Consider the following 21890-nt stretch of genomic DNA (forward strand, 5'->3'; position numbering starts at 1 on the left):
CGCCGATCAATGTCCTCGAGATTCGGGCCACCTTTACTGTCCCTCCGCCACTGGGAAAGGATTCTCAGGGGTCTGCCAATCCGGATCCAGACTGACAACGCCACGGCTGTGGCATATGTCAATCTTCAAGTGGGGAACTCTGAGCTACTTGGCCCTTGCTGAGGTATCCAAGATCCTACTTTGGGCGGAGACAACGGCCCCGGTGATATCCACGGGGTATATCCCCGGCGTGGACAATTGGGCCGCCGACTTCCTCAGCCGCGAGGGCCTCGCGGCAGGGGAATGGTCCTTGCATCCGGAGGTCTTCCATCAAGATTTTTCTTCGATGGGGGACTCCGGACGTGGATCTCTCGGCGTCTTGAATGAACAGGAAGATTCTGCAGTTCATCTTCAGGTCTTGCGATCCTCTTGCAGTGGGCGTCAATGCTCTGGCCATTCCTTGGTCACAGTTCGTGCTGCCCTACCTGTTCCCACCCCTTCCATTACTTCCCAAACTGTTGAAAAAGAGCAAAGCGGAAAAGGTGCTGGTCATTCTGATCGCCCCAGATTGGCCCAGGAGAGCTTGGTTTGCGGAGCTCGTCAATCTTCTTGCGGACGCTCCCTGGCGCCTTCCAGACAGGCCCGATCTGCTGTCTCAGGGTCTGATCTGCCACCCGAATTCTCGGTCGCTCAGTTTAACGGCGTGGCTGTTGAGACCGCAGTTCTCAGAGCGTCCGGCCTTTCGGACCGGGTGATTCACACCGTGATTCAGGCTCGGAAGCCTTCATCTTCCAGGATCTACTATCGTACCTGGAAGGCTTACTTTCGTTGGTGCTAGTCCAACTGCGTTTCACCTATGTCCTTTTCCCTGCCTTCCATTTTGGCCTTCCTTCAGGCAGGACTGGATTCGGGCCTGGCTCTTAGTTCCCTAAAGGGCAAGGTCTCTGCGCTTTCCATCCTCTTTCAGAAGACTTTAGCTTCTCGGCCACAGATTAAGACCTTCCTTCAAGGAGTAGCCCACGCTGTCCCTCCGTACAGGGCCCCCGTGGATTCATGGGATTTAAACCTGGTTCTGGACGTTCTGAGGGTTTCCCCCTTTGAGCCTCTCAAGGAGATTCCCCTGTCAGTTCTATCTTTGAGGGTGGTCTTTCTTGTGGCCATCACCTTTATCTGCCGTTTTTCCGAGTTGGCGGCCCTGTCCTGCCGACCTCCGTACTTGGACATTCACCAGGACAAGGCGGTCCTCAGGCCTCTGCCTTCCTGCCTTCCTAAGGTGGTTTTCCACCTCAACGAGAACATCGTTCTACCTTCCTTTTGTCCAGCTCCGGCTCATCCCCCTGGAATGATCGTTGAACAGGCTGGACCTCGTCAGGGCAGTGAGGATCTACCGGGATAGAACGTCCACTTTCCGGAAGACGGATTCCTTCTTCGTCATTCCTGATGGCACGCGCAGAGGCCAGCCGACTTCTAAAGCAACTATTGCTCGCTGGATCAGAATGGCAATTTTGGAGGCTTACCGGGTCAAGAACAGAGTGCCCCCTCCTGGGATTAAGGTTCACTCTACCCGGGCAGTCGGCGCCTCCTGGGCGGTGCACCACAGGGCTTCCGCCCTACAGCTTTGCAAAGCGGCAACTTGGTCTTCCATCCACACGTTCGCCAAATTTTACAAGATCCATTACTACGCTTCGGCGGACGCCAGCCTAGGCAGAAGGATCTTGCAGGTGGCAGTGGTGAGTCCTCTGACCTGATGGAAGTCTGTTTTTCCCGCCCTAGGGACTGCTTTGGGACGTCCCATGGTTCCTGTGTCCCCCAATGAGAGGCGATAAAGAAAACAGGATTTTTGGTTGCTTACCGTAAAATCTGTTTCTTGAAGCCTCCATTGGGGGACACAGCTCCCTCCCAATGTTTGTTATCTGTTCTATGACTGTTCTCACGTTTACAGTTCTCAAGTTTGTGGTTATGGTTTTTCAACCTTGCTACTTATCTCCTACTGCTTTCTCACTAACTGAAGAGCATGATGCCAGTCGGTGGGGTGTATACTGCAGAGGAGGAGCTAACTTTTTTATTTGCATAGTGTCAGCCTCCTAGTGGCAGCAGCATACACCCATGGTTCCTGTGTCCCCCAATGGAGGCTTCAAGAAACAGATTTTACGGTAAGCAACCAAAAATCCTGTTTTCTGTGAGTTTTGCACGGACAGTCAGTCCATGAAAAAACCCGGCTTGCATACAGCCCCATAGAATTAAATAGCGGTGAAAAAACCTGATACAACAACAACACGTACCTGCAACATGGACATCTGCATGACACCAGCTATTGTATAGATAACTATGTTCATATAATGCATTTTTTTCAATGAAAACAGGACCAAGATAAATATCAATTTGGGAAAACAAAAATTTTCTTTCGTGCTGGGCAAGTGGCTTATCTGGAGAAAATAAGAGCTGACAAGTTGAGAATGGCCTGCATCCGCATCCAGAAGACAATACGTGGTTGGCTTTTAAGGAAGAAATACTTGCGTATGAAGAAGGCCGCTATCTGCATTCAAAGATACGTTAGAGGGTACCAGGCAAGATGGTACGTTTATACCGAGCCTCCATATTTTGGTATTTTCCCGTATTAAGAGCTGTGCCATTGTGTTATATGAATTATGAGGATGCTTTAACCATCTGAATTGTCCATACAGCTATACCCAGTTCCTGCGCAGGACCAGAGCAGCAATTGTTATCCAGAAGTACCGGAGAATGTATGTTATTCGCCAGAAGTATCGGCGTATACAGTCGGTCACACTTTCACTCCAGACATATCTTCGGGGTTATGCAGCCAGAAAGAGGTACCAGCAGGTAAGGGCAGCCAACAGTGACCGTGCAAGCAGCCGTCTATTGTTCAGTGGTCATGGCGTGCCCAAAGGCGTATTCCCAATTATATGCTATCATCTTTTGATTCACAGGGGTTTAACCTCTGTGATCCCCACAGATCCTGAGAATGAAGGGAGTGCAGCACCAATGTAGAAATGTATCCTCTTCATTGTGCCCCAGCCAACCTCATTGAAGTGAATGGGGATGGCTGCAGTTCCCTAAGCAGGCAGGTTACCGGAAGTGTAGAAGAAACATAGGAGGCAATGTAATGCAAAAGCGCCTTCTTTCTTAGGATCTAAAAGGGCCCCAGTCATTTTGATTGGTTGATTGATTTTATTTCTATTTTATGCTTTCTCTTTATAAGATTGGAATACCCCTTTAAGGCTGCGTTCACATGATGTGCTTCTTACTTGCTGATGGTAAAACCACAACATTTTGGCTGCTCTCATTGAAAATTTTCGTAAAAGGTTGCATTTTTTATCAAGATTGTAGCAATAAAAGCGCAACATGAACGTGAACACAACAGAACACACTTCTTGTGTAATGACTTCACTATTTTGCGCAATTATAAGTTGTCAATATTTAGATATTGCAGCCATTTATCTATTTGCTATGCAATTTGTTTTTTGGTTATGCACCGGTTCAGACTAGTTCTCTGTTCAGTCAGTTTACCATTACTTGCTATGTACTATTTTTTCTGACTTGAACGCCCTGTTCACCATTACTTAATATTGAGATGTGTACAAAATCACTAATAACTGTCTCCATCAACCTCCAGATGCTGCGGATACACAAAGCCACCATCATTCAGAAGCACGCCCGCGGCTGGTTGGCACGTAAGGCTTACAAGAGAAGCATGACAGCCATTGTCTACCTGCAGTCCTGCTACCGCCGGATGATGGCCAAGAGGGAGCTGAAGAAATTGAAAATTGAAGCTCGCTCCGTCGAACATTACAAGAAACTCAACTTTGGCATGGAAAATAAGATCATTCAGCTGCAACGTAGAATTGATGAACAGGTAACACTACAGTGTATGGCAGTGATATGGCCAGACATTACACCACATTCTCTGTCTGGCCATCTATCTCTTGCTATTTGCTAGGATCATTCGATCTCTTATGTGTTTTCAGCATAAAGACAACAAGTCCTTGCTGGAGAGACTGACGCACCTAGAGGTGACCTACAGTACTGAGAAGGAGAAGCTCCGAAGTGATGTCGACCGCCTGAAAAAGTTTGAAGAGGAGGCGAAAAATGCCACAAACCGAGTGATTAGCCTGCAGGATGAGTTAGCCAGGCTTAGGAAAGAGCTTCAAGAAACGCAGAATGATAAGAAGATAATCGAGGAAGTCGCCAGCCAATACAAGACTGAAACGGAGAAGGTATATACTAGAGGAGCTATAGAAAAAGGACATCAAATAAAGAATTATCAGCATTGGAAATTATGAAAAATAGATAATATCCTATGTGTTTTATTTTTTTGAAAAGATGGAAAAATGCTACCAGCTAGTCTAGCTCTATAAGCATATTTTGGAACATATAGAAAATGGGATGTCCCATAAACAACATGCATCCCTTGTCAACATGTTATCATAACCACTAACCATATCGATCCCGATATCTGTGACGTGGTGCTTACTACCATGACATTCACACATGGCACTTAAAGAAGCACTCCCATGAAAGTTTTTATCCTACTATATTGTAGTCATCCTATTATTTGGCACCGTATACTTTGAAATTGCTCATTTTGCCTTTCTACCTAGATAATTCTTCTCTTTTCTTTGCTCTATGGAGAAACATGAAGTCTATTTTTCCTGCATAAAATATTCCCCTCTTCAGCTCCTGACCCACCTTCTCCTTTCTTCCCCTTGCCAGGGACTTTTGCAGTGACTTATGGGTCATGCAGGGAAAATGTGCCTCCTGTATCTACATAGATCTTAGAAGGATTTAGCTGGTCAGGTTTTAATCACGTTATGTCATAGACCTAAAGTAAAAGAGAAGAAATAACTGGATAGAAAGGCAAAATGAGCAATTGTAAATACACAGTGCTATATAATATGATTGCTTCTTTAAAGTCCCCTGTTCTTCAGATGAGCTGGGACTGGCTGGTGTCTCAGCAGCCAAACCCTGAGCGATTATCATTTAACCGGAGTATAAACCCCTTTATGTATAATGCTGTATGGTGCTGACTTTAAGGAGCAGAGTGGGAAGAAGACTGCTTTTTGGATTGGATGGATCTTACCTTAGTTTGTAGCTTTCCCACCATAGTCTTCTGAGGACAGAGATAACAGTTTTGCTTTATTTTGAAGCTGTTGTCAGAACTCAAAGAACAGAACGCATTGTTGAAAGTCGAAAAGGAAGAGCTGAATGTCCTAATCAAAGAGCAAGCCAAACGAATGACCGGTATGTGCTGATAATAATCGTTCAAACATTTCCGCTTCCTAATGCACACATATCACTGTCTTTCGTCACCTTAAAGCTGTTATCTCAATGGTGAAAAAAACCTATTAAAATTAAGAAATTAAGCCATACCACTTTCCACACCCCTGGCTAGGAGAATCGGAATTTCTATAGCGCCTCAGCAGGAAAAAAAAAGTAGTATTACATGGAAGCCAATCGTATGAATGGTACTCAATGCAATCCAGGAATTACTCCACTTACAAATAGCGGCTCTCTAAAGCCGGCCATACACATTAGATTGCTGTCAGCCGAACAATGCGTTGGCCCATCGTGTGGTCGATAGCCAACTTGGCCAGCTCTCCCGTACATAGGAGTGCTCCTCTGGCCGAGCCCTCCAGTCAGGTACAGACTGGGACTGAAATTCAGCCCTAGCATTTGAAATCACACAGGCCCACATGATTTCCGTCCCCAAGCACCAGATGGGATATATTACTAATATTACCCTGGATGGAGGAAAGCAAGATTTACTACAAGACCAATATTTCTAATGATACCTGTGGCCTGCTGGGGTAAGTGACTGAGTCAGCGACTTTGTTCTCCGTCACAACTCTTAAGGTACCGTCACACATAACGATATCGTTAACGATATCGTTGCTTTTTGTGACGTAGCAACGATATCGTTAAGGAAATCGTTATGTGTGACAGCGACCAACGATCAGGCCCTTGCTGGGAGATCGTTGGTCGCTGAGGAAAGTCCAGAACTTTATTTCGTCGCTGGATCGGCGTGTGTGACGCCGATCCAGCGATGTCTTCACTGGTAACCAGGGTAAACATTGGGTTACTAAGCGCAGGGCCGCGCTTAGTAACCCGATGTTTACCATGGTTACCAGCGTAAATGTTAAAAAAAAAAACACTACATACTTACCTTCAGCTGTCTGTCCCCGGCGCTCTGCTTCTCTGCACTCCTCCTGCATCCTGTGTCCGCGCCGGCCAGCCGGAAAGCACAGCGGTGACGTCACCGCTCTGCTTTCCGGCTGACCGGCGCTGACAGTGCAGAGGAAAGCAGAGCGCCGGAGGACAGACACGGAAGGTAAGTATGTAGTGTTTGTTTTTTTTAACGTTTACGCTGGTAACCATGGTAAACATCGGGTTACTAAGCGCGACCCTGCGCTTAGTAACCCGATGTTTACCCTGGTTACCGGGGACCTCGGGATCGTTGGTCGCTGGCGAGCTGTCTGTGTGACAGCTCACCAGCGACCAAACAGCGACGCTGCAGCGATCGACATCGTTGTCGGTATCGCTGCAGCGTCGCATAGTGTGACGGTACCCTTAGTAGTATGGATGTCTTGAAACACAGATTCTGCTAACAACATAGCAAACAAGGTGGCTCACAACCAGACTGGTTCTTCTGGCATTTGCCATAATTGCCAGATGGCCAGTCCCTTCCTCCAGTGTTCTCTTTGAGAGAGCCATCCGCTGACATGTCAGCCCCAGCATCTTATCTCCAGGTGAACAAAGATCAACCATCTGAAGTCGTACATGCACAATCAACAACTCTCTGGACCATCAGTCGTCCGGCACCCCCATACACGTTAGACCGTCGGCCAAACCCATTGATACCGGCGACTTCAGCACACATAAATCTAATGTGTATTGATGACTTAAGTTTATAAATTGATGCAAACCTTTGCTTAAAGCTGATTGAAGTAACCATGGTTTTGCCTTCTTACAATCTCTGCTCTGTCTTGTTAGATTTCATGCAGAAATGTAACAAATTTGTTAATGATAGTATATCCGGGTATTCCTCCACACACTACATTTCACTAACTAAAAGTAATTCAGAAATTAACGTCTTGTTAATCTAGTCTGGTTTTCTTTTTTCTTGCATTTGCTAGAGGAAATGGAGAAAAGATTGTTACAAGAAACAAAGGAGCTTGAACTTGAGCTGAATGATGAGAGGCTGAGATATCAGAATCTGCTCAATGAGTTCAGTCGCTTGGAGGAGCGGTATGATGACATTAAAGAAGAAATGAGCACCATGGTAGGTTGGCGAGGTATGAGTATAGCAGAATATAGAAGAGATTAGTGAGCTGCTCTGATGTTACCGTTCATACTGCAGAGCCTTCCGAAGCCCGGCCGCAAGAGGACGGACTCCACACACAGCAGCAATGAGTCTGAATACACCTTCAGTTCAGAAATCACGGAGTCTGAAGACTTCCCATACCGGAATGAGGTAAGACTAAAATGAGCAGGACTTGGTGTCCGGGTGAAGCTCGCCTAGGAATAAGCTGGTGGTGTCCTTGCAGAATGAGAAGAGCAAACAGCAGCCATAGTCGGGCCAACCCTAGACGGTCATTCACTACAATGACCACCATGTAATGCTGATCACTGCTCATGTTTCTTTACAGGCGCACATTATTCTGTCAGTGTGATGTAAAGTTGGACCATGACTACTCACCACAGTCACCAAATGCTTTTCCATAGAGATCAATGTAACGAGCTTCACCGCTAATCCAGCTACAACCCATGTAAAACAATTATTTTATACAGAAATGTCACTTTTTTGTGACAAAATCTTCAGATGGCCATGTACCAATTTCGGTTAGGCTAGGTTCACATTGTGTTAATGCAGTCCGTTCAACGCATATGTTAAACGGACTGCGTTAACGCAAGTGCCGAAAAAGATAGCGTTTACGCAATCGCGCTAGCGTAGATGCTCTATCTGTGCTAGCGGTGACGGACCCGAAAACGCTGCAGACTGCGTCCGAGGGCCCGTCACAGAATGACGGCACATCGCTAACGCATGCCGATTATGACATGCGTTAGCGATGCGCTACATAATGGCAGTTAATGGGTGCGCTAACGCATTCGTTACATAGCATTAGTGCCGCTATGTAACGGATGCCGTCAGCGCATTGCCATTAACGCAATGTGAACCCAGCCTTAAAATGGCCGACTTCTGGTGTGTATTAATGTTTGGCTACATTTCCTTTAGCATCTGCTGGAGAAGAAGAGTATGTTGAATTTCAACCTATTTTTTGGGTCCACTGGCTGTCGGTGTCTGAGGCGTCTCCTTCTATTTAGAATATATGCATGCTCAGTGAAATTGAGCTTGCATGTGTATGGATAGTTTAGTGTGATGGATGTGCTGTATAAGGTGGTTTAATAGGACAAATGTGTCCTTTACTTTTGTCATTCTCCAGGATCCAGCTGATAAGAAAGCCCCTCTGGACATGTCCTTATTCCTCAAGCTTCAGAAACGTGTTAAAGAATTGGAACAAGAGAAACAAATAATGCAGGACGATTTGGATAGAAAGGAAGAGTTAATCAATAAAGCAAAGAGCCAGGTACTTTTATTTACTAGAACACTTATGGTTTTATTATTATTAACAGCGTAGTCCACTATCAGATAGTATCATATCGGCACCCCCACTGATCAGCTCTGGTGGTGGCTGGATGTAAACAATGTGCAGAGCTCCGAGCTCCGAACAATGTTTAGTGCAGAACCAGAGAGAACTGCAGCCCAACTCCTATTCAATCATAGGATGCCACTGAATTATCTGGGAATTGCACACAATCTCATGCCTTTGGGAGATTGTGTTTCACTATGTGACATTTCTGTATCTCCTGTCCTTTGTTCACCTTGGACATGAGTTTTGCCAGAGGTGTCTAGCAGAGTCTTATCCCACTCTTATCTGTTACAATAAACATGTATGAAAAGCACAAGAAAGCGTAGATCTTTCCAGGGAAGTCGTGGAGATTGCTATTGACTGAAGTGTATCTGGCTGCCTTCTGCATGGCTAATAAAAGAATTGAAAAGTTTCTAAGCGTTAAATTCATACAAATCTATTCTTATATTTTTTTTTCTAGGAGGAAGCCAAATCACCAGTCCGAGGCACAGAACTGGAGTACGAGTCTCTCAAGGTAACAGAAGGGATACTGTATGCTACACAGATATATGGTGTTTACCACCGCTTACCATTGACCATGATGATAGAAATTACTATAAAATCCACATAGTGGCTTCTTCGGTAGCAACTAAACAGACTTTGGCTTTAAAGTAGGTGCTAATCGATTTGCAGCTCCCATTACATCAGCCACAACAGTGATCTATGGCTGCGGCATGGGAGCAGCAGAAGCGCATCGTAACTTATGGCTTCCGTGACTCTTCCTTTGATTAGCTGGCCTGGCGCGACTTCACATGTGCGTCACGCCACAACGATGACATTGCGCCAGTGTCCCTAATCAAAAGAAGAACCGTGGATGGGACGTGTGAATGAATTCACACCAGCTCTAATCGGCATAAAACATTACAATGAAATCTTAGAATTTACTGTGCACAATATGATTTGTATAATAACCAATTGACAAGCCATTGGTTGGCAGTTTATTCCCATACCATAACATAGATTACTATTATCATGGTGATCTTCAGCCTTTTGTCAGTGCGCCTATGACGTCAGAAGCAGGGCTGAAATACACAACCCTACTACTTCCCGATACAGAGTTAACTGATCCCAGTATTGCCCCTCAAATGCAGTGGTCAATAGCCACTGCTGTGTGTGACGGATGGAGAGTGTTTCCTCTGCCGATTAGTGGTAAGTGATGTGATCGCAGAGCTCGCAGAGGTGGCCAGCGGGAGGTCTAACAATTGCCTCAGACCTGCCAAGGCTATATGCCTGCTAGGTTATTCCAAGGGCATTTTTTCCCCATGGATTTAGGTATCCTATAAGTCCCTTGTCCAACCCCTTAACAAGCTTGACTGTCTTTCTGGTAGATAACTGATGTGAAAGCAAAAAAGAAAAAAAAAAGTATTACTATGAATGTACCGACCAATAGAATAAAGGTAACATGATGCTATGTGAATTGTGTACTATTAAATCACAATGGCCCTGATTTACCAAGACCAGCATTGTACTCTCCGGTTTTGAGGAAGAGGTGTTCTAGAGTCTCTCACTCCTGATTTATGAAGAGGCTTACACCTCACTACCAATCCTACTCCAGTCCCTGCTGGAATAAAGTTTGTGGCATAGCAAATGCTGCCGCTTTTTATTAATTTCACGGGGATCGGTCGTCACGTCCCATCTTGCCCCAGCTCCACCTACTTTGGGATAAAATGGCGTGAGAACACCAAAAGTCGCTAAATTTTAGCACAGCTTCATGTTGTGCCATTTTGAGACTTTTCAAAGGTTTTTACATTAAAATACTGGTGTAAAAGCTTTCATGAATCAGGCCCAAAATATCCCATGGCAGGATGGCTGTCTTTTTTAATCCCTACTCTTTCATAACAGTTAAAAAAAAAAGTTAATAAGTTATGTGTACCTCAAAATACTCCCATAGGAAAATCTATCTCATCCCATAAAAAAGATGCTTAGTGCTATGTCAAAAGAAAAGAAAAAGTCCATAATGTGGTCATCTTACAGCTTACTCCCATTTATGTCACATCACCTGTGTTCTTTCTGTTACTATCAGCGTCAGGAGCTGGAGTCCGAGAACAAGAAGTTGAAGAATGATTTAAATGAGTTAAGGAGGACCATCACTGATAAAGTCTCCCCAGATCCGTCTGGGCCAGGAGCTCCAGTATATAAAGTGCTGCTAGAACAAATGACCTCAGTCAGCGAGGAATTGGAAGTACGGAAAGAGGAAGTGCTCATTCTCCGCTCGCAGCTAGTGAGTCAGATGGAAGCCATTCCGCACAAGGTGAGCTGCGTCACTTCCGCTTACTCAGGGAGCCTATGGAAGGAATTGTGGCCAAGTGACGCTGTGTTTTATCTCTCCTGCTACCAGGATATACACGAAAACCAAAACAGACTTTACCGGAATAAAATGAGGGTAGTTTCCAGCACAGCCAACTGGAAAAAAACTAAGTTTATTGCATCAAGTTAAATCCATAAAAGTAAAAAACCTCTGGTGTTGAGGTTTTTAACTTTTATAGACTTTTAACTTGCTTCTATAAACTTAGTTTTTATCCAGTTGGCTGTGCTGGAAACTACCCTCATTTTTTTCTCTTTCCGCTTCAATTACCAGAATGTACGGCACCCACTTGTTTTTAATTACAGCAACGGATCTATGTATACTACCAGCGTGAACAGCACCAACCTTCCCCTGCTCCCCTACCTCCTTATCATTATAATATACTAGCTGAAGAGCCCGGCGTTGCCCGGGCATAGTAACTAACTTTGGTTAGTTATAGCAAATAACGGCGGCAGTTAAGGGGCTTTATTCCTCCTGCACCTCCTTTTTGCACAGCCTCCTCCTGCACTACACACTCCTCCTTTATACACAGCATTTTTCTGCAGCACAGCTTTTATATACACACAGTGGCAGGCAGTGTCCCCGGGCAGACAACGCTGCCCCGTCCCCTCCATACCACTACTGCCCGGACCCCTCCATGCTAGCAGTGGCCCTCCGCCGCTCTCACGTAGTTCCCGTTAACCCCTGTCAGGTCTGCGGGGACCCATAGCGGGGAACGGGTGTGACTTACGCCTTCTGCACGGGTTTGCGCCCTTCCTGCTGGCATACATGATGTTGGTGTTCATGTCGCTGCTCTTTTTCAGCGCAGACTGACAGCGGGGCTCCGCCTGTATGTGGTGGGTTTCTTCTTCCTTCCTGCCAGGCCAGCAGCTGGTGCACAGATCCAATCCTGGCTCCAGAGATTTTCTGGGCTTTATGTCCCAATCAGCACATTGGCGGCGGCGAGCAGCTCAGACAGAATGAAACTCCGGAGAGGGGCGGTCAGTGCTGCCATAGAGTATGGCACCGCCTGCCGCTGCTGCTTTTTTCCTCTCTTCCCTGCCTGAACTCTCAGTAGATGCGAGATCCTGGGCAGCTAAAGGACCTGAGATGATGTCACGACCATGTGAGCAGTCACGTGCTTGGGAGGAGGAGTCAGACGCAGGGCTGTGCTGGAGTAGAAGTGTCAGCTCATGTCACAGAGCAGGGTCTTGTATCACATCACTAGGGGGGAAGTATAGTAACCCCGAATACATGGGATCAGCGGGTCCCTGCAGCAGAGCTGTGTGTGCAATATATGTGAGGACAAGCGGGGTGTCACAACGGATGTCGGGTGTCCCTGGACTAGGGGCTCCTTCCTTGTGGCTATGCGTAGTGGGCGTGGCTTGATACACATACACTCCGCTATATATATATATATATATACACACATATACACATATACATATATATGTGTGTATGTATATATATCACAAAAACAGGCTGCACTCCTTATTCTTTGAAATAATATGCAGGATATTATCTCAAAGAATATGGAGTGCTGCCTGTTTTTGTGAAATTTATGGACTGAGGGCAACCAGTGACAGGCTGTCTGTGGGCTTTGCACCCGAAGACAAGAGATAAGTAAATGATTTGTGCTGTTCCATTTCTTTGTACTATATATATTTATATATATATATTTGTCAGTTACACTTACCAATCATCCAAGTTTGTCATGGTATTCCTTTATAGTCTAACATATAGAAATAAATGTTTTTAGCAGTTTTGATTTAAAATCTGAAAATTTTTGCATTTTCTTACTTTAAATGGAATCTGTCACCCCATAATTCGCCTATAAGCTAAGGCCACCGTCATCAGGGGCTTATCTACAGCATTCTGTAATGCTATAGATAAGCCCCTAATGTCACCTGAAAGATAAGAAAAATAAGTTAGGGTACCGTCACACTAAAACGATGCTGCAGCGATACGACAACACAGACAGCTCTCCAGCGACCAACGATCCCGACATCCCCTGGTAACCAGGGTAAACATCGGGTTACTAAGCGCAGGGCCGCACTTAGTAACCCGATGTTTACCCTGGTTACCATCCTAAAAGTAAAAAAAAACAAACACTACATACTTACCTACAGCTGTCTGTTCTCCAGCGCTGTGCTCTGCACTCCTCCTGTACTGTCTGTGTGAGCACAGCGGCCGGAAAGCAGAGCGGTGACGTCACCGCTCTGCTTTCCGGCTGACCGACGCTCACAGCCAGTACAGGAGGAGAGCAGAGCACAGCGCTGGAGGACAGACAGCGGTAGGTAAGTATGTAGTGTTTGTTTTTTTTTACTTTTAGGATGGTAACCAGGGTAAACATCGGGTTACTAAGCGCGGCCCTGCGCTTAGTTACCCGATGTTTACCCTGGTTACCAGTGAAGACATCGCTGAATCGGCGTCACACACGCCGATTCAGCGATGTCAGCGGGAGATCCAGCGACGAAATAAAGTTTCAAACGATCTGCTACGACGTACGATTCTCAGCGGGGTCCCTGATCGCAGTAGCATGTCAGACACAGCGAGATCGAAAGGATATCGCTGGAACGTCACGGATCGTGCCGTCGTAGCAATCAAAGTGCCACTGTGTGACGGTACCCTTAGATTATACTTAGGGGCGGTCCCGCTGCAGTCCGGTCCGATGGGCGTCGCGGTCCGGGGCATCCCATCTTCATACGATGACGTCCTCTTCTTTGCTTCCTGCTGTGGCTTCTGCGCAGGCGTACTGATTTGCCCTGTTGAGGGCAGAGCAAAGTACTGCAGTGCGCAGGTGCTGGGCCTCTCTGACCTTTCCCAACGCCTGCGCACTGCAGTACTTTGCTCTGCCCTCAACAGGGTAGAGAATTGCGCCTGCGTAGGAGCCGCGGCAGGCAGCAAAGAAGAGGACATCATCGAATGAAGATGGGAGGCCCCAGACTGCGACACCCATCGGACCGAACCGCAGTGGAACCGCCCCTGGGTGAGTATAATATAACCTGTTTTTCTCATCTTTCAGAATACATCGGGGCTTATCTACAGCATTACAGAATGCTGTAGATAAGCCCCTGATGCCGGTGGCCTTAGCTTATAGGCCAATTTTGGGATGACCGATTCCCTTTAAAATAATTCACTGTATGATGGCCCCTTCATTTCCTTTTGAAAGGGAGGGTGTATTCAATGGCACTAGTATTCTAAAACGTTACTTAAAAGTATAGTCCTTTTCAAGTTCTACTAGGCCTTTTTTTCTGTTGAATGTCTAATGTGGATTCCCATCCCCACTACTCCACCTTTTTGGAATAAATTCCGCATTGAATTTTCCTGCTAAAAAAGTGTCACTAGTAATTTTGACCTTGAAAACCGAGCAGTTTAGTTCACTAGTGAATGGAGGTCCCAGATTATGTTCATACCTGGTTTTCCTTTAATTGCAGTACAGTGTTATGCACCGTGCCTTCATTTCTTACTGATGTTTTCTAATTAAGATTTTTTTTTTTCCTTTTTTATTTTTGTGTTTAATAAAGGATGACAAGGTAACATTTGCCATTGTTGCTGCTTTAGCTTTCTGCATGTAATGCAATAACCTTTTACTGCTGTTGGACCCATGAGCAAAACCAGACTTTGTGCTGCTAAGTCCAATGCTTCTTGTGTTTCTGTAATCCATTTGTCAAGTGAAGTCTCTAATATGACGAATGACCATACAGTCAGTGCAGTCATCTGCTCCTCCTATTGTTAATCATTGTAACCAATAACTCATTCGATCCATCATCTAAGAGTAAAATGTAGCTTGTTGTCAACTTTCAAGCTTCATTATGGTGTGTTCATGCCCTGTGATGTGAAGTCTACTGATTGAACCTCTCTTGTCAAGCAGAAATATTATTTTTATTGGCTTCAGATCCGTTAAAGGGGCTCCATCTTTAACATTTTAAAGGCCGAAGACTTGGTCTATGTAAAAATTAAAAAAATTAACAATGCTTACAGGGCTGTGGCGTTGGTAAGCCAAGCCTCCGACTCCTCAATTTCCCTGACTCCCGACTCCACAACACTGATCACTACTGAGCATGTACATAAAGTGCAGCACCGATAAATCTCAACTACGACTCCACAGCACTGGTCACTACTGAGCATGTGCATAAAGTGCAGCACAGATTCATCTCTACTAAAAGCCAAGATCTTTAGACCAGGAACAGAACAGATATGTATAGGACATTTCATAACTTTGCCAAATTATTATGAAACATTTACAGCACATCCTACATTTACAGCACATCCTGCATTGTGCTACTGTACCCAATGCATTCTATATTTTAGGAGTCGGAGTCTGTCATTTTATACCGACTTTACCAAAATGGTCTCAGACTCCACAGCCCTGCCTCACTCACTACATTTGTAGCACATGTACATAAAGTGCAGCACAGATTCATCTCAACTATGACTCCACAGCACTGCCTCATTACTGAGCATGTGCGGAAAGTGCAGCACAGATAAATCTGAACTACAACTCCACAGCACTGGTCACTACTGAACATGTGCATAAAGTGCAGCACAGATTCATCTCAACTAGAAGCCGAGATCCTTCGATCAGGAACAGAACAGACGTTTATAGGACATTTCATAACTTTCCCAAATTCTTATGAAGACATTTACAACACATCCTTCATTGTTCTGTACCCAATTTATCAGATATTTCAGGAGTTGGTCCATTTTATACAGACTCCAACTCCACCAAAATAGACACTGACTCTGACCCCACAGCCCTGCTTGCTTACCTCCTTTCTGCTCTGGCACTGTCTCTTTGATTTTGCCACAATATCATGTTGATGTAGCTCAGTGATTGGCTGCAGCGGTCCGATATTGTAGTCATGATGTCACTGCTGCAGCCAGGGCAGTGCTAGAGCAGCAGCATGTAAGTAAGGCTTATTTTATTCATTTTTCTCCTTCGCCTCATTGGGGGACACAGACCGTGGGTGTATGCTGCTGCCAATAGGAGGCTGACACTAAGTGATACAAAAAAAGTGATCTCCTCCCCTGCAGTATACACCCTCCTGCTGGCTCTCAGCTAACCAGTTCTTGCTTAGTGTCTGTAGGAGGCACATGGGTCTGTTTCAGACCCCAACGTTTTTATTTTATTGTTTACTTCTCTGTAAATTTTTATTTTTTAATTAACGGAGTGAAGGGGGCGACGGTTCCTTTCAAGGTTCCGATCTCCCCCGAACCATCAACAGGCGAGCACGGCGAGTATACCTCCCCGTACACTCTCCTGCGATGTGGGAAGCCATGCCTGAGCTCACTTCAGGGGCGACTGTTCCTTTCACAGTCCCGATCTCCCTACACCAGCAGCAGGCGACCACATGGAGTGTCGCCTCCATGTATCCTCTCCTGGAGCCAGGCCTAATGCCGGACAACTGGCCCTGTCCACCCGGACTGAGCTCCGTGGCTGTACAGAGGCCCCTCTCTATGGCGTCCGAGCAGCCCCCACTGTCCCACCACTGTGAAAGCGGATGGCACAAGGAGGGCGGACGGGTCCTCTCCACCTCCCTAACAAACGGATGATGGATTGAGGTTTATCCCTGCACCGTCCACGCTGCTCAGAACAGCGCTGAAACCCACATCCGCGGCGGCTCCATGCCGGGACGCGCACCAATGGTGAGTGGATCCATCTTCAGTGGGATATTCACATGCTGACAGGCAGCCTCAGCCACTTCCCTGTGGCCCACCTCTCTGAGGTAACGCTCTGGATGGCTGCAAAAATTTAGTCCCCGGCTTCGGCCGATTTGTAGGCCGCATCCTGGAAGTCTTGCCTGGAACGCCCCGCCGGCTACAGAAATTTAGGCCCCGGCTTGGGCCTATTCAACATCATGTCTGTGGCTCCGTCCCCAAATTGGCGCTTCTCGCTCTCTGCGAGATTTTATCAACTCTTCAGCTCCCGGTAGCCATCTTGGTCCACCCGGCCAGCTCACACTGGGGTGACAGTATTTTTGCATTAAAGGGGCACATCGAATCTACATCAGTACCCGGGTAAGGAAGTACCTGGCCTGGTCTTAAAGGCATATGGCCAGTATTCCCAGTCTTAAAGGCGCATGACCAGTATTCCCTGGTCTTAAAGGTGCATGACTAGTATTCTCTGGTCTTAAAGGGGCATGACCAGTATTCCCTGGTCTTAAAGGCGCATGACCAGTATTCCCTGGTCTTAAAGGCGCATGACCAGTATTCCCTGGTCTTAAAGGCGCATGACCAGTATTCCCTGGTCTTAAAGGCGCATGACCAGTATTCCCTGGTCTTAAAGGCGCATGACCAGTATTCTCTGGTCTTAAAGGCGCATGACCAGTATTCTCTGGTCTTAAAGGCGCATGACCAGTATGCTCTGGTCTTAAAGGCGCATGACCAGTATTCCCCGGTCTTAAAGGTGCATGGCCGGTATTCCCCGATCTTAAAGGCGCATTGCCGGTATTTCCTGGTCTTAAAGGCGCATGACCAGTATTCCCTGGTCTTAAAGGCGTATGACCAATATTTCCTGGTCTTAAAGGCGCTTGATCAGTCCGAGGAGCCCTCCGCCGCCGACCCCAGCTTAATCCTCTAGTTCCCCTCAGTGGACTTCTTCACTGACCAATCCATGGTTCTCTGACCAAGAGATTGAATCCCTCTGTGTTTGGAGTGCTCGCAGGACCAATTTACATGGTCCCTATCCTACATGGGAGCCGTCGGCTAGCAGGGGCCGCAAGTATTCTAGAAACGTGCAGGCGTCTAGAAACATACAGGCATCTAGAAAACGGAAGTTTTTCGTTTCCTGCTCCCTCACCAATGATTTGATGACAAAAGGCTCTGAATATGGATTGGATATTGCCTGAGCTTGCCAGAGCTTCAGAGACTAAACTCCCTCGAGAGCATTTGCCATTCAATTCAGATAAGCGATTCACTGGACAGAAGCCTCTACGTGGGATGCCATGCCTGGCCTGTTTAAGGGCGACGGGTCATTTAAAGGCCACCGATCTCCCCACACCATCAACAGACGAGCACACGGAGTGTCGTCTCCATGTTTCCTCTTCTGCATCCAGGCCTAACGCCAGACAACCTGTCCTGTCCACCTGGAGACCTGTACTTTGTGGACATATAGAGGCACCCTTTTTGGCGTACGAGCTCCCCCTCTGCATCACCACTATTTAGTGGATGATGCAAGAAGGCGGACAATTCCTCTCCACTTCCCTGTTAAGAGGTTGATGGATCGAGGGTGCCTAATTTTTATCTCTGCACCGTGAAAAGAGGAGATGGCAAGAGACTATGACCTGCTGGATGCAGCCGCACATTCTGCCATGGGGCAGATTAACCGGGTAGAATCTCCTGTGGTATTCCTACCAGTATCCCTACCTGATGGGTCATCAATTAAAAATACCACGGACTGTCAGATAGCAAATCTGGTTCGTTCCGTCTTGCAGCTTCGAGTCCAGCGCTCTATCCTCCCTAGCGGCCGCATGGATTGCTAGAGCAATGGTCTCTTGGCTGGAGACCTTAACTACCTTGATTCACACCAGCAACAACTGGCCAATCAAATCCTTTGAGCGGGAGACTGACAAAGGATTGTATAAGGATTGTCCAGCACAGTCTAGATCTAAGGGATCTTGGTTCCAAACAGGGGAACGAAAAGTAAGATCGACCCTGGACCTCAAACTTCTAACAACCTTTGACATGGTCCTCCTTCTTTGGATGGAGTTCCTCCGCTCAGCCATTACTTCAACAGAAAAAGGTGCAGTTTCCGGCATCCATCGACATTCGGGTTGCTTGCCCTCTGCAAAAACTCCTTCGCCTTTCCATTCGTCAACAGCATTTTCATGTCACAACCTTGTCCTTTGGCCTTGCTTCCGCACCCAGAGTGTTCGTTCGGGTCATGGCGGATGTCATGTTTCTCTTGCACTCTAGAGGCGTGCTCGTCCTGCCCTGTTTGGTCTGTCTAGCCGCCCTTCCAGGACTACGCTGAGTCGTCTATATCTCTTGCGATACATTCTCTCCTGGGCTGGCAGCTACACTTAGACAAGTTCTCCTCATATCCAGCCCAGCAGATATCCTTTTTGAGGATGATCCTGCACACTTCTAGAAGGATGGTAATTCTTCCTCGAGACAAGGTCATGGCCCTTCAACAGGGAGCTCGCGCAAGGAGAGTTCTGAGGACTTGATTACTCACCCCTCATTTCATTCGATTTGCTACGAGAGTTCTGAGCAAAAATGGTGACGACAATGGAAACGGTTTCCTTCGCTCCGCTCGTTTTCAGCAAGTCAAATAGACTTTCAGACAATAGTCTCTGAGCTCCTTCTTTATCCAGGGCCTTTCTCCCGGTTCAATGGTTATTAGTAACTACCAATGCCAGTCTTCTTCTTCCCATCATTGTTCTGGAGATCCGAACGGTTGTCTTACATCAGGTCCACTGCCTTCTGGCGGGTCACCCTATCCGAATTCAATTGGATAATGCCACGGCCGTGCCTTACGTCAGTCATCTAGCAGGTACCCACGATCAGGCGCCATGACCGAGGTACCTCACTTTCTCTGATGGGCCGAAGTCTATTATTCGGTGATCTCGGCAGTATATATCCCAGAAGTAGAACTCTGAACGGCAAACAAATTCAGCCGTCAGGGTTCCGCCTCAAGTCAGTGGGAACTTCACCCCGAAGTCTTCCATCAGATCTGTCCTTACTGGAGCTCTCCAGTTGTAGGTGGGATGACATCCAGACTGAAGGCCAATGTACTCGAGTTCGTGGTTCGGCCTCGAGATCCAAGAGCCATCGCTCTGCATGCTCTGGTTCTGCCGTGGTACCAGTTTCCATAACTCCCCTTCCACTGCTTCCGAAAGCCTTTCGGAAGCAGAAAGGGGCCCCAGTGATCCTCAGAGATCCGCACTGACCACGTCCGTTTTTTGTTTGCGGAGCTAGTATCTTATCGCAGCACAACTGCAAGTAGGGACTTTCTCACAGGGAGTTTTCACACGTAGTTCTTCCCTATCGCATACCGTTAGATCATTGGGACCTTATTATTCCTAGGAGCCTTACAGTAGGCTTCTTTTTCATTCGGGCAGACTTTACTATCAGGGAAAGTCGTCCCGTTCTCCTCTGCGATATTCTCACTCTGACGAGTCTTCGGAGCTAGCTCCTCTGCTCTTTCAGACTTTTTTCCCTTATTACCTTCGAGGCAAGGTTGTCCTCAGGCCATCTCCATCCCTTGTTACCAAGGTGGTACTGTATTACCACTGTTATGAGGGCATAGTTCTTCCCTCATCTCTTTTGGCTCCAGTCCACAAAATGGAATAAGATCCCCCATATTCTGGACGAAGTGAGTGCTCTGAGTAGGTACGTCTTGGGGACAGCATCCTTCTGAAGGTTGGACATTTTATTTGGGCTTCCTGACGGTAGAGGAAGGCTTCCTGTCATTTTCAGGAAGAGTTTAGCCGTTTCATCGACCATGATAACATGGTGAATTCTTTTCACCATCCAGGAGTCCTTCCGTGCTAGATGTCAGCCTATCTCCCTGTCTATCAAGGGTTCTAGGCACCAGGCGTCAGCAAGGCACGCCTGCAAGCTTGCGGATTCATCCAGTCTGCATGCATTCTTGAAGCACTATAATTCCCACACTTCCACAGATGTGAGTCTGGGCAGGCGGACTCTGCAGGCCGCGGTGGCGCACTTGTAAGTAGCGGTTACACAGGGCCTGATCTATTGTTGTCCCCACCCAGGGACTGCTTTGGGACGTCCCACGGTCTGTGTCCCCCAATGAGGCGAAGGAGAAATAGGGATTTTTGTGTACTCACCGTAAAATCCTTTTCTCCGAGCCATTCATTGGGGGACACAGCTCCCACCCTGTCATTAGCTTATGCTTGTTTTTTAGAATATGACATGCTATACGCTCATATATTGTTATTGATCTCCTACTGCTTTTGCACCGAACTGGTTAGCTGAGAGCCAGCAGGAGGGTATATACTGCAGGGGAGGAGCTAACTTTTTTTTGTATCACTTAGTGTCAGCCTCCTATTGGCAGCAGCATACACCCACGGTCTGTGTCCCCCAATGAATGGCTCGGAGAAAAGGATTTTACGGTGAGTACACAAAAATCCCTATTTTTGTAAATAGACCATGCTTTTAAAAATATAATAAAATTAAAAGTTAGAACCTTTAAAGTCTGTTTACAAAAGATAGATACTATTAGTGTGGTTCATTGCACTATTGCCAAACATTAGTATAATAATTGTGTAAATGACGGAAAACATGATGAAATTACTTTCTTGATAAATGTTATCACATGATCATATTGACTGCAATGGTTTATTAGCTATTGCTATGTTTCTGTACTAATTTGCTCAGCGATCACTAAACGATGGTTTCCAGGTGTATTATTTTTTAAGGCCAATCTTTATGGTGGCCTATCATAAATGTATTACTGCAGATGACACCGGAGGTCCGTGCTATAGCCAAAGCCCCCCACCCCCGCTGAATAGAGAGGTGCTTTCCTTGAGCAGAATTGTTTAGATATGGTAAATGTGGTCAATATATAAAGTAATAGCTTTATTCCTTCAGGACACTATGACAGACACATTACCTATATCTGAGGATGTAAAGAAAATGAAGGATCATAGGGAGATTGCTCAGGCTTATACAGGCATGAAGGAAAGCAACAGGTGAGTTATTACCCTTGATCATACTACTTTTTGCTAGTTCTAGCTAAAATCTGTTTATTCTTTATTTGCTAGACCATTGTTGGTATATGCACCAGTGTCATTCATTGAAGAGGTAAGAGATGTCAAAAAGATAAAAAGTATTGCAGCAGTTAGCACCAGTTACTTATTGGCATTCTTATTAAGTATTGACAACGGGGTTTTAAAGGATTGGGCATATTGAATTTTATCAGGCCCAATCCTTTTGTTCTTACTGGAGTTGGAAGC

General features: G+C 46.3%; 1 protein-coding gene across 5 annotated transcripts in view; it reads left to right on the forward strand.

The window, feature by feature from the left end:
* Positions 1-21890, forward strand: part of MYO5A (myosin VA) — a 256332-nt gene that overhangs the window by 197776 nt on the left and 36666 nt on the right. For all 5 annotated transcript variants that reach the window (XM_069765977.1, XM_069765976.1, XM_069765978.1 and 2 more), the window contains exons 19-29: positions 2343-2554; positions 2664-2820; positions 3614-3853; positions 3966-4214; positions 5145-5238; positions 7131-7276; positions 7355-7468; positions 8439-8582; positions 9106-9159; positions 10708-10935; positions 21526-21626. In XM_069765977.1, the coding sequence (XP_069622078.1) occupies positions 2343-2554; positions 2664-2820; positions 3614-3853; positions 3966-4214; positions 5145-5238; positions 7131-7276; positions 7355-7468; positions 8439-8582; positions 9106-9159; positions 10708-10935; positions 21526-21626 (1739 nt within the window). The remainder of the gene's footprint in view (positions 1-2342; positions 2555-2663; positions 2821-3613; positions 3854-3965; positions 4215-5144; positions 5239-7130; positions 7277-7354; positions 7469-8438; positions 8583-9105; positions 9160-10707; positions 10936-21525; positions 21627-21890) is intronic.

The sequence above is a fragment of the Ranitomeya imitator genome, chromosome 4 (genome assembly GCF_032444005.1).
Source record: "Ranitomeya imitator isolate aRanImi1 chromosome 4, aRanImi1.pri, whole genome shotgun sequence".
NCBI lineage: Eukaryota > Metazoa > Chordata > Amphibia > Anura > Dendrobatidae > Ranitomeya > Ranitomeya imitator.